The sequence below is a fragment of the Rhinatrema bivittatum genome, chromosome 4, assembly GCF_901001135.1.
Source record: "Rhinatrema bivittatum chromosome 4, aRhiBiv1.1, whole genome shotgun sequence".
NCBI lineage: Eukaryota > Metazoa > Chordata > Amphibia > Gymnophiona > Rhinatrematidae > Rhinatrema > Rhinatrema bivittatum.
In genome coordinates, this window is record NC_042618.1 from 379,829,639 (window position 1) to 379,845,403 (window position 15,765).

The 15,765-nt window shown below is 47.9% G+C and overlaps 1 protein-coding gene across 4 annotated transcripts in view; it reads left to right on the plus strand.

The window, feature by feature from the left end:
• The window catches only part of CCDC66 (coiled-coil domain containing 66), a 237,977-nt gene that overhangs the window by 103,485 nt on the left and 118,727 nt on the right, over window positions 1-15,765 (plus strand). For 3 of the 4 annotated variants that reach the window (XM_029600914.1, XM_029600913.1, XM_029600912.1), the window contains exon 8: window positions 11,730-11,903. The exons of the other annotated variant lie outside the window; for it this stretch is intronic. In XM_029600914.1, coding sequence (XP_029456774.1) covers window positions 11,730-11,903 — 174 coding nt within the window. The remainder of the gene's footprint in view (window positions 1-11,729; window positions 11,904-15,765) is intronic. 4 annotated transcript variants of the gene reach the window in all.

Consider the following 15,765-nt stretch of genomic DNA (forward strand, 5'->3'; position numbering starts at 1 on the left):
TAACCGTATCAAAGGCCGCTGAAAGGTCCAGGAGGATCAGTAAATAAGTGTGACCTTTATCCAGGCCCATGATGAGGTAGTCGGTCAGGGAAATTAGTAGTGATTCAGTATTTAAAGCTTTTCTGAAGCCATATTGGGACGGGAACAGAATTTTATGTTCCTCGAGGTAGTCTGAAAGTCTGGAGTTAACTAATTTTTCCGTTACCTTAGCTATGAATGGGAGATTGGATATAGGACGGAAATTGGTAGGATCTTTAGGATTTAAGTTGGGTTTTTTCAGAAGCGGTTTGATGGATGCAATCTTCAGGTCGTCTGGGTAGCTTCCTTGTGCTAGGGAGCAGTTAATGATGTCTGTCAGAGCATTGGAGATTGTGTCTGGTATTAGCAGGAGAAGTTTGGATGGGATGTGGTCTAATGGGTGAGATGAAGGTTTCATTTTCTTTAATGTAGAAAGTAACTCAGTAGTAGTGATGGGTTTGAAGGATTGTAGAGTAATGTCTTTGTTGTGGTGGAAGTATGTGTTGGATGGCGTTGAAGTGTTGGTTCTCAGCTGTGTTATTAGGTTTGAGATTTTGTTGCTAAAGAAGAGGGCCAGCTCCTCTGCTTTTTCTTGAGCTAGGTTGGCAGGGATGTCAGGAGTCGAGGTTTGCGTTAGGTTAGATACATAGGCAAAGAGGGCTTTGGAATCAAAGATTATGTGATGGATCTTCTGTGCAAAGAAATCCCTTTTTGTTTTTAATGTAGCGCTTTTGTATTGGTGGAGTGCGAGTTTGTAGGCAGAGAGGGAGGTCTGTGTTGGTGTTTTCCGCCATTTGCTTTCCTTCTGTCGGAGGGAGTGTTTTAGTTTTTGAAGTTCTTCTTTAAACCAAGGTTGTCTTTTGGAGGTGTTGTGTTCGAGTTTTTTTGTTGCCAGAGGACATAGCTTGTTAGCTGCTGATTCTGTTATCTTGGACCAAGAGTGGAGGGCTGAGTTGGGTGAAGAGATGTCTATGAGTGAGAGTTCTGGGCCTAGATGATTGTTTAATTCCTCGGATGAGCAAGATTTCCTGTATATGAATTCCGGTTGTGGGACAGGTTTTCTGCTTGTTTGTTCTAACATAAAGGTGGAAGATATTAAAGTATGGTCAGACCAGGGAACAGGTTGGCATTTGGGAGGAGTTGATTGAGAGATGCTAGAGTTTACAAATATTAGGTCCAGGGTGTGACCTGCTCTGTGGGTAGGATTGTTTATGATCTGCTTGAAGCCTATGGCTGACATGGCGGTTAGGAAAGATTCGCAACTGGTTGAGAGAATGGGGTCGTCGACGTGTAAGTTAAAGTCTCCCAGTATTATGGCGGGATGCTCCAGATTTAGGTAGGTTGTTGTTAATTCTAGTATGGGTGATGCATCGGATTCTAGAAGGCCTGGGGGAGCATAGATTAGAAGGATTTGCAGACTGTCAGATTTGAAAAGGCCTGTTTCTATTTTAGAAGGAGAGTTAATTGGGAATTGAGTAATTTTTAGCTCTTTTTTGGCTGCTAGGAGGATACCCCCCCCTCTTTTTTTCTTTCTGGGAATGGAGAAAATATCGTAGCTATGAGTTGGAAGTTGGTTTATTAGTGCAGTGTCCGTGTGTTTAAGCCATGTTTCCGTAATGGCGCAGAGGTCAGGATTTTTGTCCAGTAGTATGTCATTGAGAATTAGAGTTTTCTTGGAGAGTGATTGTGAGTTGAAAAGTATCAAAGAGAAAAGAGCTAGGCCTAAGGTTTGGGTAAAAGGGGAGGTCATGATGGGGATAAGGGACTTGTAGGTCGGTGGGCGTGAAATCAAGGAAAGTTTTCCTGTGAGATAGTTCCTGTGACAGAGGATAGGAATTGGGAGGCCCATGAATTAGATGAGTGTCTGCTGGAAAAAGAGTTGAATGAGTGGCTGCTGGATGAAGAGATGAAATGGATGAAGAGTTGAATGAGTGTCTGCTGGATGAAGAGTTGAATGGATGAAGAGTTGAATGAGTGTCTGCTGGATGAAGAGTTGAATGGATGAAGAGTTGAATGAGTGTCTGCTGGATGAAGAGTTGAATGGATGAAGAGTTGAATGAGTGTCTGCTGGATGAAGAGTTGAATGGATGAAGAGTTGAATGAGTGGCTGCTGGATGAAGAGTTGAATGGATGAAGAGATGAATGAGTGGCTGCTGGATGAAGAGGTGAATGAATGAAGAGTTGAATGGATGAAGAGTTGAATGAGTGGCAGCTGGATGAAGAGTTGAATGGATGAAGAGTTGAATGAGTGGCAGCTGGATGAAGAGTTGAATGGATGAAGAGTTGAATGGATGAAGAGTTGAATGGATGAAGAGTTGAATGAGTGGCAGCTGGATGAAGAGTTGAATGGATGAAGAGTTGAATGGATGAAGAGTTGAATGAGTGGCTGCTGGATGAAGAGTTGAATGGATGAAGAGATGAATGAGTGGCTGCTGGATGAAGAGGTGAATGAGTGTCTGCTGGATGAAGAGTTGAATGGATGAAGAGATGAATGAGTGGCTGCTGGATGAAGAGGTGAATGAGTGTCTGCTGGATGAAGAGTTGAATGGATGAAGAGTTGAATGAGTGGCTGCTGGATGAAGAGATGAATGAGTGGCTGCTGGATGAAGAGGTGAATGAATGAAGAGTTGAATGAGTAGCTGCTGGATGAAGAGTTGGCTGCAAGGCTGCAGGATGACGATTGGATGAGTGCTGGAGACTGCAGTGAAGAGTAATAGAATAGGATACCGGTGATTGCTTGAGCTTTGTCTGATATGTACTAGGTGCTCTAATGACCAGGCTGTGGAGTGTCCGTTGCCTCTGGTGGTGTCTTCCTGATACTATAGGTTTCTTAGAGGGATCAGGAGGTAAAGGTGTGAATTATCCTTGTCTGCCGGGGAAAAGGGAACGGTCTTGGCTCTGGGACGCTCCAAGGGGGCGCGCTAAGGGGCAGGCCCCTTAGATCGCGCTCCTTCGGATGCGCGACGCCGGAGTGAGTCGCCGCAATTTAAAGTACGGGTTGCCGCCCTCTGATTGGCCTATTGCCTCTCAGGGGGCGCGGCTGACTCACCGTGTGCGCACAGCTCCGGAGTCGGTGCGGGTTCCTTCCGTCTAGTTTCTTTTTTGTTTTTAGTTTGATTTTTTGTTGCCTCCTCTGCGCGGCTCGCGGTAGTAGCGAGCGGGCTCTGGCCCCGATTGGGCCTGGAGAGCCCCGGTAGAGGAGGAGGATGGAGGCGGTGGCCGGTGCTGGCGTCCGGAGGAGGTAAGAGGGCCGCCGGAGGGAGTCGCCGCAATTTAAAGTACGGGTTGCCGCCCTCTGATTGGCCTATTGCCTCTCAGGGGGCGCGGCTGACTCACCGTGTGCGCACAGCTCCGGAGTCGGTGCGGGTTCCTTCCGTCTAGTTTCTTTTTTGTTTTTTGTTTGATTTTTTGTTGCCTCCTCTGCGCGGCTCGCGGTAGTAGCGAGCGGGCTCTGGCCCCGATTGGGCCTGGAGAGCCCCGGTAGAGGAGGAGGATGGAGGCAGTGGCCGGTGCTGGCGTCCAGAGGACGCCAGCACCGCGCCCCCTGAGAGGCAATAGGCCAATCAGAGGGCGGCAACCCGTACTTTAAATTGCGGCGACTCCCTCCGGCGGCCCTCTTACCTCCTCCGGACGCCAGCACCGGCCACCGCCTCCATCCTCCTCCTCTACCGGGGCTCTCCAGGCCCAATCGGGGCCAGAGCCCGCTCGCTACTACCGCGAGCCGCGCAGAGGAGGCAACAAAAAATCAAACTAAAAACAAAAAAGAAACTAGACGGAAGGAACCCGCACCGACTCCGGAGCTGTGCGCACACGGTGAGTCAGCCGCGCCCCCTGAGAGGCAATAGGCCAATCAGAGGGCGGCAACCCGTACTTTAAATTGAATTTAGCAATTCTGCGCAGAAAATGGCAATTTTACGCAGGGGGGAATTCTGCGCAAATTCTGCGCTCCGCAGTAGCACAGAATTCCCCCAGGACTAAGTAGTAGATAGATCTATAACATTGACTAAAACTGTAGAGGAGATATGTACTAGAAATTAATAATGTCATTTTTTCACATGTATATAGATACAAATATTTAGATATCAGGCAATGTTAATTGCTGATGAGTTGCATGTATATAAAAAAAAACCCTAAGGAAAGAGCACGAATGTATGACCTATGTAAATACAAAAAAAAATTATTCATATTTTTCATATGTGAATTTATAAATATACATACATATAGAACTCCATTTTAATGTATGCCACTGAATACATACATGTTAACACTTTTATACATACAGATGAAAGGTATTATACCTCACCCTGTGCAAAAATTACTAAAAACAACAAAGAATATTCTAAATCTAGATACATGTATTACTATTGCAGCTTGATGCAGCTCCTAGTGTAGTTGGTAATTGGACATTGCTGAACAAACCCAGATCAGTCCAGAAAAGTGGGTTGTGTATACCTACCAGCAGGTGGAGTCAGAGAACAATTAGAACTTTGGGCACTGCTACATAACGAAAGTGCCACCTGTAGTCACTCAATATTTCTCTGACTCCAGCGGGTGGTACAGTTGCACACCTGCCGTCTTTTTTATTTAGTTAGTTTGAATTACATTTTTTGGTTTACGGTCTCTTCCTGAGGTGTTAGGCGCCTTCGTGGGCATCCCTCAGTAGAAGCCGGGCGTCCGGGGAATTGGATATTCCTGTCAGGGTTTCACCCACCACGGTTCGGTGTCTGACGACCAGGGGCTCCTGGCTACTCACCACCGTCTCTGCTACAGCTGCTCCCTTGTCTCCTGCAACAGCTTTTCTCTGTGTCTTGATAAAGTTTATTTAAAAAAAAAAAAAAGCTGTTTTCACTGCAGCTGACTGACAGTCTTCAGTGCTGAGGTAAGGAGAGGTGCAGGAGGGACCGGGTCTTTTAAGGCCGGCCGGGGAAGCTGTCAGCAGAGTTCCCCTCAGCTCCGGGTCGTTTTCTGAGGGCAAGGGTGAGTTTTTCTCAGTGTGCCTCGTTTACTTGCCGCTTCCCTGCTTGGGGGCCTTGCGATTTTACTATAGACAGGCTCCTTTCCCGCGGCACGGCTGCGCGCGTTTTTTTCTCCTCGGCCGTAGTCTCTTAGCCCGCAGCACGAAAAGTTTGTTTTTCTGGTCCTGCCTGACTGAAATTTTCTCCGTGTCGCAGCTCCAAGCGTTTCTTTTTTTTATTCGCACCCTTTTCTATTTCACTTCAGACTATCGGTGTGCTGCTGCGGATGGGACCAAAAACAGAATCGCAGGTCTGCTGCGTGTGTGGGTCACGCGGCCAGGCGTTAGATGCGGCCTCCTTATGCACAGCGTGTTCCCCGGAGTTAGAGGGCTCTTCACTGCTTCTTGCCTCCTCCCTCAGGGAGGGAACGTCTGTCTCGCCTTCAGCTCAGTGGGAAGAGGATTCTCCACCTGTTCTAGCCTCGGTGAGGGAAGACCTCACCGGGGGAACTGATGATGTCACCCCAGTCGACTCTCCAGTGGGGGATGGGGACCAGGAGGGGTTTTCCCCAGAATTTGTCCTCCTTATGCACCAGGCTTTCCTGGCAAGGAAACGCTCGGCGGTAAAGCGGTCCGGTCTCCTGGGGGCAGACTCGGACCTGCCTGAGAAAAGAGGTCGGGGTACGGACTCTCGTCAGTGCCTCCCTGATCAGGCTCACCCCACAGGGGATTCTCCCCAGGGTACGCGAGATCCGATCCCGGGGTCTGGGGCAATGCCGGCTTCTGGGGTAGTAAGGGCGGCAGACCCAGATCCGCAGCCGGATCCGGCTGATGTGGATACTGATGATCCGGATGAGCCCGATGACCCTCCTGCGGAGGGGGATGACCCCAGCGTGGTACATTTGTTCAAGCGGGATGAGTTAAGACCCCTTATTCTCCAGGTCCTTGAAGTTCTGGGACTTAAGGTTTCTCAAGAAGAGTCTGACAATGAGGGCGTCAATCCAGTCCTCAACGGCATTAGGGGTCCCACAACATCTTTTCCTCTGCCTAAGATGGTTCGCAAACTAGTGACCCGGGAGTGGGAGACTCCAGATTCTGGCTTGAAGGTGGGCAGAGCTATGGCAAAACTGTACCCGTTATCGTCTGATGTTTTGGATTTACTGAAGATTCCAAAGGTGGATGCCGCGGTCTCGGCAGCCATGAAAAAGACCACTATCCCGGTTGCTGGGGCGGCTGCCCTTAAGGAATTGCAGGACCGCAAGCTGGAGATCCAGTTGAAACGAACATTCTAGGTTGCCATGCTAAGCCTTCGGGCGGCGGTTTGCGCTAGCCTCATGCAGAGGGCCTGTCTGTGTTGGGTCCAGGAGTTGGCTGCTGGGGCCGGTACAGGTGACAGTAGGGCTCTGCAGTCTGCCCACCTAGAAGCAGGCATCGCTTATGTTGCAAATGCATTGTATGATCTGGTGAGGACCTCGGCGAGAGGTATGGTGTCCTTGGTGTCAGTGCGGTGTCTCCTCTGGCTGCGAAATTAGGCAGCGGATTTGTCCTCCAAGTCCCAGCTTTGTAATTACCCTTTAAGGGCAAGCTCCTGTTTGGGGAGGATCTGGATCAGCTGGTAAAGCTGCTTGCCGAATCCAAGGGCAATCGGTTGCCGGAAGATAAAAGATCTTCTAAGAAAGTCTTCCCTCCTCGAGCTAGGTTTTGGGACTCTCGCTGCTTCAGAGCAGGTAGATACTCCGCACCTCCTGCTTCTAAACCTGCTTCGGGGCGCCAGGAGTCCTTTCGAGGGGGTTGCCGGCCTGGAAGATATTCGGGACATCTTGGTGCAGGAAGTAATAAAAATCCCCAATGAAACCACGAGCACCCATTCCGTCGTCCAAGCTGTCGGAGGCAGATTATCCAACTTTTACTCGAAATGGGCAAATTACATCAGACCGCTGGGTCTTAGGAAGTGATCAAAGACGGGTATGCACTGGAGTTCTCATGCCCGGTCTGGGAGGTTTTTGTGGAGTCCCGAATGGCCTCAAGTGTCAAGCGAGAGGTGGTCCAGGTGACTCTACAATGATTTCTCAAACTTAAAGCTATTGTCCCAATTCCGGAGGCTCAACAGGGACGAGGTCAGTACTCCATGTACTTTGTGGTCCCCAAGAAGGAGGGCACGTTTTGGCCCATTCTCGATCTGCAGAAGGTGAACCGTTGCCTTTGGGTTCCTCGCTTTCATATGGAAACCCTGAGGACAGTGATGGCCGCGGTTCGAAAAGGGGAATTTCTCGCTTCTCTGGACCTCACGGAGGCGTATTTACACATTCCAATCCGGCTGAATCACCAGAGGTTTCTGCAGTTCAAGGTCTTGGGACAACACTTCCAATTTTGAGCCCTCCCATTTGGTCTTGCAACAGCTCCTTGCATGTTCACCAAGGTGATGGTGGTGGTGGCGGCCTTCCTTCGTCAGGGGGAATCTTGGTCCACCCATACCTGGACGACTGGTTGATTTGCGCAAAGTCTCGGGAGGACTGCGATAGATCAGTGTACTTGGTAATGTTCACATTGCAATCCCTAGGATGTGTAATCAATGTGCAGAAGAATCACTTGGAACCCACTCAGAAGTTGATTTATCTTGGAGCACAATTCGATACCTTGCTGGGCAAAGTGTTTCTAGCGGTGAACTGAATAGGGAAGTTGCAGGAACAAATACATTCCCTTCTTCGAAGGAACAATCCCATCATCTTCAGGTCCTGGGCTCTGTGGCTTCAACCTTGGACTTGGTTCCTTGGGCGTTCGCTCACTTAAGACCTTTACAGTGTGCGCTTTGTCTCGCTGGAGCCCGGTGTCAGAGCAATTCCATCTACCAATGCCTCTACTTCCGGAATCCAGAGCCAGAGCCAGTCTGTCATGGTGGCTGTCACTGGACAATCTGGAACGGGGGATGGATTTGATCACTCCGAATTGGCGGATAATCTCCACTGATGCCAGCCTATCAGGTTGGGGGGCGGTGTGTGCAGACATGCCCTGCGGGCTTTTCTTCCCTGGATCCAAGGCAGAATGGTGCGAGTCTTCTCGGACAATGCGACAATGGTGGCGTACATCAACCGGCAAGGCGGTTGATGTACGCCACCATTGTCGCATTGTCGCTTGAGGGGTTATTCAGAACAAGTCATTTCCACCCTCCTCCAGGTGAGATGTCCAACCACCTCTATGGCCTAAGTGAGAGTTTGGAAGCTTTTTGAGACGTGGTGTCATCAGCATTCCTGCGACCCTTTAGCAGTGCATGCTCCTCGGGTGCTTGACTTTCTGCAACAGGGCCTCGCTAAGGGCTTGGCGTTCAATTCCCTTCATGTACAAGTTGTAGCTCTAGGTGCCTTGCGGGGAAACTTTGAAGGCTGTTCGCTGGCAGCGCATCCAGATATTGCTCCATTTCTTAAGGGGGTCAAACATTTGTGCCCTCCCATCCATTCGGTGTGTCCGGATTGGAGTTTGAATTTAGTCCTGCGAGTTCTTGTGGCGCTCCTTTCGAGCCTCTTCGTGGAGTGTCCCTGAAAGATCTGACTTTGAAAACGGTATTTTTGGTGGCCATTTGCTCGGCCTGTCGGATCTCAGAGTTGCAGGCGCTGTCTTGTCGGGTTCCTTTTCTTCAGATTTACGATGATCAGGTATTGTTACGTACGGTTCCGTCCTTTGTCCCTAAGGTGGTTTCAGCCTTTCACGTCAATCAAACTGTGGAGCTTCCGCGATTCCCTAACTGGTCCCGGGAGTCTTCTCAGAACAGAGACCTTCATCTTTGGATGTGCGGCGCACCTTATTGCGTTATCTGGAGGTTACCAATGACTTCAGACGTTCTGATCATTTGTTCGTTCACTTTGGTGGCCCAAAGAGGGGGACAAAGCATCAAAGGCGACCATATCTAGGTGGATTAAGGAAGCCATTTGGGTGGCATACATAGCCCGAGGGCATCAGGTGCCTTTGGGTTTCCGATCTCATTCCAGTAGGGCTCAGGCTACCTCCTGGGCAGAGTGTCAGTTACTGTCGCCTCAGGCGGTGTGGTCGTCTCTTCACACTTTTACGAAAGATTACCGATTGGATGTTAAGGCTTCTGATGAACCGTCCTTCGGGGAGAGTGTGCTTCATGCGGGTCTTTCGGGTTCCTGCCCAGTGTAGGGTGGCTTGTGTACATCCCACTTTTCTGGACTGATCTGGGTATGTTCAGGAAATGAAAATTGGTTCTTACCTGCTAATTTTCGTTCCTGTAATACCACAGATCAGTCCAGAGGCCCCTTTCTTCAGATACCGAAAGACTGTCTTGGTCAGAACCTGCTTAAGTTTTTTATTGTTGAAGCTCCTTTTTTGCAGACATATTCATGGAGCAGTTTTTAGCAGTTGTTCGGTTTGGTTTTTGCCAGCGGCGAAATGGTAGTCCGGAAATTTGGTTGGGTGCTACCCTTTGTTGTTTAGTTCTGTTAGCATGGGCTTGGGTACAGGTCAATACTGAGTTACTGATTGCAGGTGACACTCTCATTATGTGAGCAGTGCCTAAAGTTCTAATTGTTCTCTGACTCCACCTGCTGGTAGGGATACACAACCCACTTTTCTGGACTGATCTGTGGTATTACAGGAACGAAAATTAGCAGGTAAGAACCAATTTTAATTTCAGGTCTATTTCTAACAGTTGGATGTTTTGTTGGGAAGAACAGTTTCTCTGTTTATTTATTTATTTAAAGGGGGGTTTTTTTTATATTGGTTTACATGTAACGTATGACAGAAGGGAAATACATTAAACAACTTGAACTTCATCTTGAACAGGAATGTAGTCTGCTTTTGCACTTTTTTCCATTATTTGCAAATTACTTTTGCTAAAATAGTAGCTGTGAAATAGTCATTGCAAAATTATTTGTCAGAGAAATAATTTGGCTTGTATTTGGAAGAATGTAAAAGAAATGAATGGATGTACTCTGCATTTAAATTGCAAAAATCCCCCTTCACCCCTTAATTGAAATGACTATTTTATAGTTGTTGACGTTTTGTTATAACAGTGTGAATCGTTTTGATAACAAGTAGATGGAAATCAAGGCATTAAGAGGACTGTGTACTAAAAGTCTTTTCTCCCATTTTGTATCTATAGGAAAATACTTAGAACATAGACCCCCTAAGTTTTGAAAGTGGGTTTGATAAATAATAGATATCTATATTAACATTACTTCATGTGTTTTTTTGTTTTTTTTTTATTGCAAGTAGACATGAAAAAAAGACTCCATTGAAAGAACTTCCAGATTGCTGGGTCCATAAGTTAAGAGTAGGAATGTATGGGTTGCAATGTTGTGCAATGATTCTAAGTGTTAGTATTAGAAATAGGAACTGATAAAGTTATTTTTAAAAATATTATTTAACCTGGGCAGCCACAACAGCTAGCATTGCAAGGCAGGGTGAAGGCCACTGCACTCTGGACACCATAACACAAAACCAGGACCTTTATATAACAACTCAGCTGGACAAAGAACTAATGGAAAATAGGCCGTAGCTTTATTGCCAAAACTACAGTACAAGGAAATCCTAGGAACCAGAGCCATAACAGAGAGTACTAGCCAATTGCCCACAGGCAGGCAGTGCATTGACTCTGGGGCTCACCACTGCCAAGCAAAGCCCTGTCCCATGTGTGAGGCGCTCGCTCTTCATGGGTGTACTGGTCAACCTGCTAGGGAAAACAGGGTGACTGCCCACTTCAGAGGGACATGCGTTCTGCTGTAACCTGGGGCTGTCTGGCCCTGAGACAGTCCCTAGAGGAATAGGTACTGCATGCCAGTCATGCTGCACACTGCCTCCAATAGGAAAGAAACCCACCTCCCCCCCACCCCCACTCCCAGCTCAGGTACTCTGCCCCAGCTGTGACAAGAGGTTATTACATGGTAAACATCAGGATTTAGTTAACATTGAATGTTAACTTCAAATCTGGTGAACTGGGAAGGGAGGGAGGGATGAGGCAGCAGCTGTAGTGCAGAGAGCAGGAGTAAAAGGGAAGAGCACAGTTGGCATCCCAGCTCCCCCTCCCTGTGCAGCAGGAACTATTTCCCCCCCCCCCCACCCCCCCCCCCCCACTGTGGATTGCAGCACCTCCCTGGGACTGCTTCCACTCCTCCCTGGCATTCCTTGAGCTGCCCACTAGTTTGCCCCTTGCATCCGGGGCCTTCCTGCATCCTTGGCCCCACGTCCTCATGCAGTGAAGTTACTACAGTGACTATGCGTCCCAATGATGAGTGGGTCATGTGGTGACACCATTGCCATGGAGTGAGGAGGACCGGGCTGTGGCCCTGATGGCAACTAAGTGCACGGCCATAACCCTGCAGCTCAGATGCGCCACCAGGTTAACGGTGGCGTTTGCTCACTATCCCAATGCCGCTTCCTTGTCAAGTTTCTTTTTAAATCACTGTATACATACATAATTCATACCGAAAGCTAATGATCTTGAACTGGTCCTGTGGGGTCATGGGGCATCCAGGTTCCTTTCCCCTGTCCAACAGGGTATTTGGACTTGGGAGTGCCACAGAGGTAGTGCTGAAAAAGGAGGAAAGTTGGCTGCTACTACATTGATAGACCCTTTCGGCTAACCAGAGGTGACGATGGTGTGTTCAGAAACAGGTCTCCTCCATCTCCTGCAGATGAGGGATTCCTGGCTGCGTGGTCCTAATTCTCTATGGAGAGGTGGGGGCAGCCACAGCTGCTGAGGATAACCAGGCCAAAATGTAAAAAGCTATTAACTGTCTTGCAGGTCGTGTTGCCAGCTGAATCAAGTATTTCTTCTGATGAGGACAAAAGGATGATGACATCTTTGGATAAAGAGATTAGTCATGTTGCACCTGTTTCATATGGATCCAATAGCAAGACATCTAATTTCAGCTCTTCTAACATACCAGCTGCGATTCGCACAGCCTTTGTATTAGGGGTAAGATAAGAATTTGTATAGGAGTATCAAAATACTTATAGGCCCTGCACTGATAATTATTGTGTTTTTGTAATTCCTTTTGTTTAAGGAATTATTCTTAAATAAAAAGGAAAAAACAGGTATTGACACAATTGGCTTACTCTGGTAAAATCTAGACTAGAATGTAGATCAAGGTAGAGACATATTAGCAGTTGTAAGAGAGCTGACATTGTGTATTCATTATTTTACTTTGAGTGCTGTTGGGGGCATTTTCAGTTTCCAAGTCCATGGGTATTTTGTACCCATAAGCCTGATGACCAGTTTTGAAAGGGAAACTCTGGCAACAGGCTGGTGCTGCAGGGAGGTTTTTTTTACCCCGTGTATTTTGCAGCTGCAGAATAACCAAGGAGATTTCAAAATGAAATCCTCTCATGCACATTAGGAGACCTGCCTTAACCCTGCCTCTGGCACTGCCCCTCCCCCCCCCCCCCACCCCCCATATACAGCAGATGGGGCAGCAATTTTACATATTTGTGTCTCACTTCTCAGAAGGATTTACCTGTGGAAAACCTGAACATTTTTCCCCTTAAAATCTATTAAAAAAAAAAAAAAGGTTATTTAAGACCTCTAAAATTCAAAATTGTCGTTCTACTGCGTATTAAAATGTCATTTCAAGTAGCTAACCAAACAGTTGACTGTGGTGGAAAACATGTCATTGGCATATACCATTATATAAAAATAAATAAATATATCCATGGTGCTTGCATTATCCCAGGACAAGCAGGATGATAGTCCTCACATATGGGTGACGTCACTGGACGGAGCCCTATCACGGAAAACTTTGTCAAAGTTTCTAGAAACTTTTGACTGGCACACTGAGCCCACTGAGCATGCCCAGCATGCCATGATCCCTCAAGCCACAGGGGTCTCCCTTCAGTCTTTGTTTTTCCGCGCTGCAGTTAGCATTGCGGTGAAGGAGCCCTGTCTGACTTTTCTCAGACAAAATACTAAGAGAAAAAAAAAGTTTAAAATTTCTCATTTCATCCCCTTCATAGGGGTCTCCCTGTCGTCACCAGCTGGTGAGTACTTGTTTTTTCCCGGTCAATTCCGGTTAAACAGAATTTTTCTGTCAGAAGGCCATCGACGGCTGTCCAGCCTTCATAATGGCAACAGGTTTTAAAAAGTGCCCGAACTGCCCTCGCACTATGTCTATCACCGACCCGCATGTTGAGTGTGTGCTGTGCTTGGGTGAATCTCATAATGTGTCCTCCTGTCCACAATGTTCTGAAATGACGGCCAAAGGCAGGCAAGCCCGTTAGGAGAAGATGGAACATCTTTTCCTTATTCAATTAATACCATCGACGTTGACTCAGTCGTCTCCGGCTGGAGCGACTAAAAAATTAGTCGTTCGAAAGCATCATCCTGACGGCTCCGGTGACTGATTATCAGACTCCATCCCAGTCATCGGTAAAATCTACATCGGTGCTTGAGAAGAAAAGCACCGAACATCGGGAAAAGCATAGCCATCGTCATCGACGGACGTCGACGCCCGATGTCGCATCGATTCCGGGAACCCCGTCGATGCCAAGGGAACCATCACCGAAAAGGTCTCGAGTGGAAGAGCCCTCAATGCCTCTCACATCAAGGCATTCCCCACCAGTAACTGTGCCGGGTACCGAGCCACCACAGGGACCTGTGGAGGTGCCGGTTCCGCCTTCTCTGCCACCCCCTATAAGCTGCTCTGACCTCACCAGCTATACGGGAGGAACTGAATGGTTTTATCCGCCGGGCAGATAAAAGACGCTCTCCGAGAACTTCAACTATCGATGCCATCTGAGCCGATACCCGTGCCGATGCCGGCACCGAGGCCAATGCCAGACCTTTCAATCTTTGCACCAATCCTTTCGAAGCTTAATGCCCTCATCAGTGCTCTCCCGATACAACCAACGACACCGAAAATACCAATCACCGTGAGTGAAGATGATGCCTCCAGGGTTTCTCCCATGCCTGAACCCGTTCCAGAGCTGTCTGGGATTTCTTGGCCGAGAATTCCGGTGTCTCCATCGGTGCCTTTTTCTCCTCCATCGATGCCACCGCAAAAACCATCGATGCCTTTGTTCATACCTTACTCTACTCCCCCACGAAACCCTTCATCAGACATCTGGGAGGAGGGAGACACTGATTCCTCATCAGAAGATATATTGTCCGAGCCATCCTCACCTGAAGAAAGGAGGAAGTCACCTCCAGGGGACCTCTCCTTTTCCAACTTTGTAAAGGAGATGGCTGATACCATTCCTTTTCAACTAGTAGCAAAAGAGGACACCAGACAGAAGACCCTGGAAGTTCTGCAGTTTGTGGATCCTCCTAAGGAGGTTTTAGCAATTCCAGTCCATGAAGTCCTGGTTGACCTACAACACAGACTGTGGGAGCACCCATGTTCACTCTCACCAGTGAACAAGAGGATGGATGCCACCTACATAGTTCAGCATATTCCAGGTTACCAAAAGGCCCAACTTCCACACCAATCTGTGGTGGTAGAATCTGCCCAGAAGAAGTCAAAGAGGATACGTTCCCACTCATCGACACCTCCTGGCAAAGAACAAAAGTTCTTAGACACTGGGCAGAAAGGTCTTTCAAGGCTCAATGCTTGTTTCCAGGATAGTCATATCAATTATATATGGCTCAGTATCAGCGCAATCTCTGGAAGCAGATGCAACAACTATCTGAGACTTTACCTCAACAATATAAAGACTCAGTAAATGACATCATACACAAGGGCCTAAAAGCAGGCAAACATGAAGTCCATGCAGCTTATGATAGTTTTGAAACCTCATCCAGGATGGCTGCAACTGGAATTAGTGCATGTAGGTGGGTCTAGCTGAAGGCCTCTGACCTCAGGCCTGAGGTTCAGGGAAAGCTAGCAGATTTGCCTTGTGCTGGTGACAACCGTTTTGGGGGCAAGGTTCAGGATGCAGTGGCACAGTGTGATGCCCTTGGAGCGATCTAAGACAGGAGAAGGTCGGAGAACAGACCCGGCTGGAGTCTGTTCTGCTTTTCAACAGTTTAATTACAAAAAGTTCAGCAAGACAGAATCAAAATGGCTGCTTACCTCAGCAGACTGACAATGCAAGAACAGTTTTTCCAAAAGAGCACAGCACTCCATTACAGCTTCCTTCTTCTCCCTGGGGCCTATCTAACTCTCTCAGGGCCTCACCTTTGTATCCCTTACCTCAGGGAAACGCCCCCACCCGAGGATCCCTTTCCTATCTGTCTTAAGGTGGACCGGGCCAGATAGCTGGAGCCAGTCCGTTAAGGCAGTCTGAGGCTCTCTATCATATACTCTATCACATTCCCTCCCCCTCAGCTCAATCTTTCTTAGTTGAGCACCTGCCTGTACCAGGGAGACTTTTCTAGAAAGGAAGTCTGCATTTATATTCGCCTTCCTGCTCTGTGTCAGACTTTAAAGTCAAATGGTTGGAGTGCCAGAAACCACCTCATTACTTGTCCATTGGACTCTTTATTCCGAGCGACCCAGTCAAGGTGTTGGTGATCCGTTACCAGCATGAACTGGCAGCCCAGTAGGTAATAATGAAAAGTCTCCAAGGCCCATTTGACAGCTAAGGCCTTTTTCTCTATCGTTGAGTAGTGTCTCTCTCGGGGTAGTAGCTTCCTGCTAATGAAGGCTACTGGGTGTTCTTTGTCGCCTTTCTCTTGTGTGAGGACGGCTCCTAGCCCCACCTCTGATGCATCTGTCTGTACTATAAATGGCTTGGTAAAGTCCAGACTTAGTAGAACAGGTTCCAAGCATATGTCCTTCTTTAAACCCTAGAAGGCTTCCTCCGCCTTTGCAGACCATCTAACCTTCTCTGGGGCTTTCTTTTGT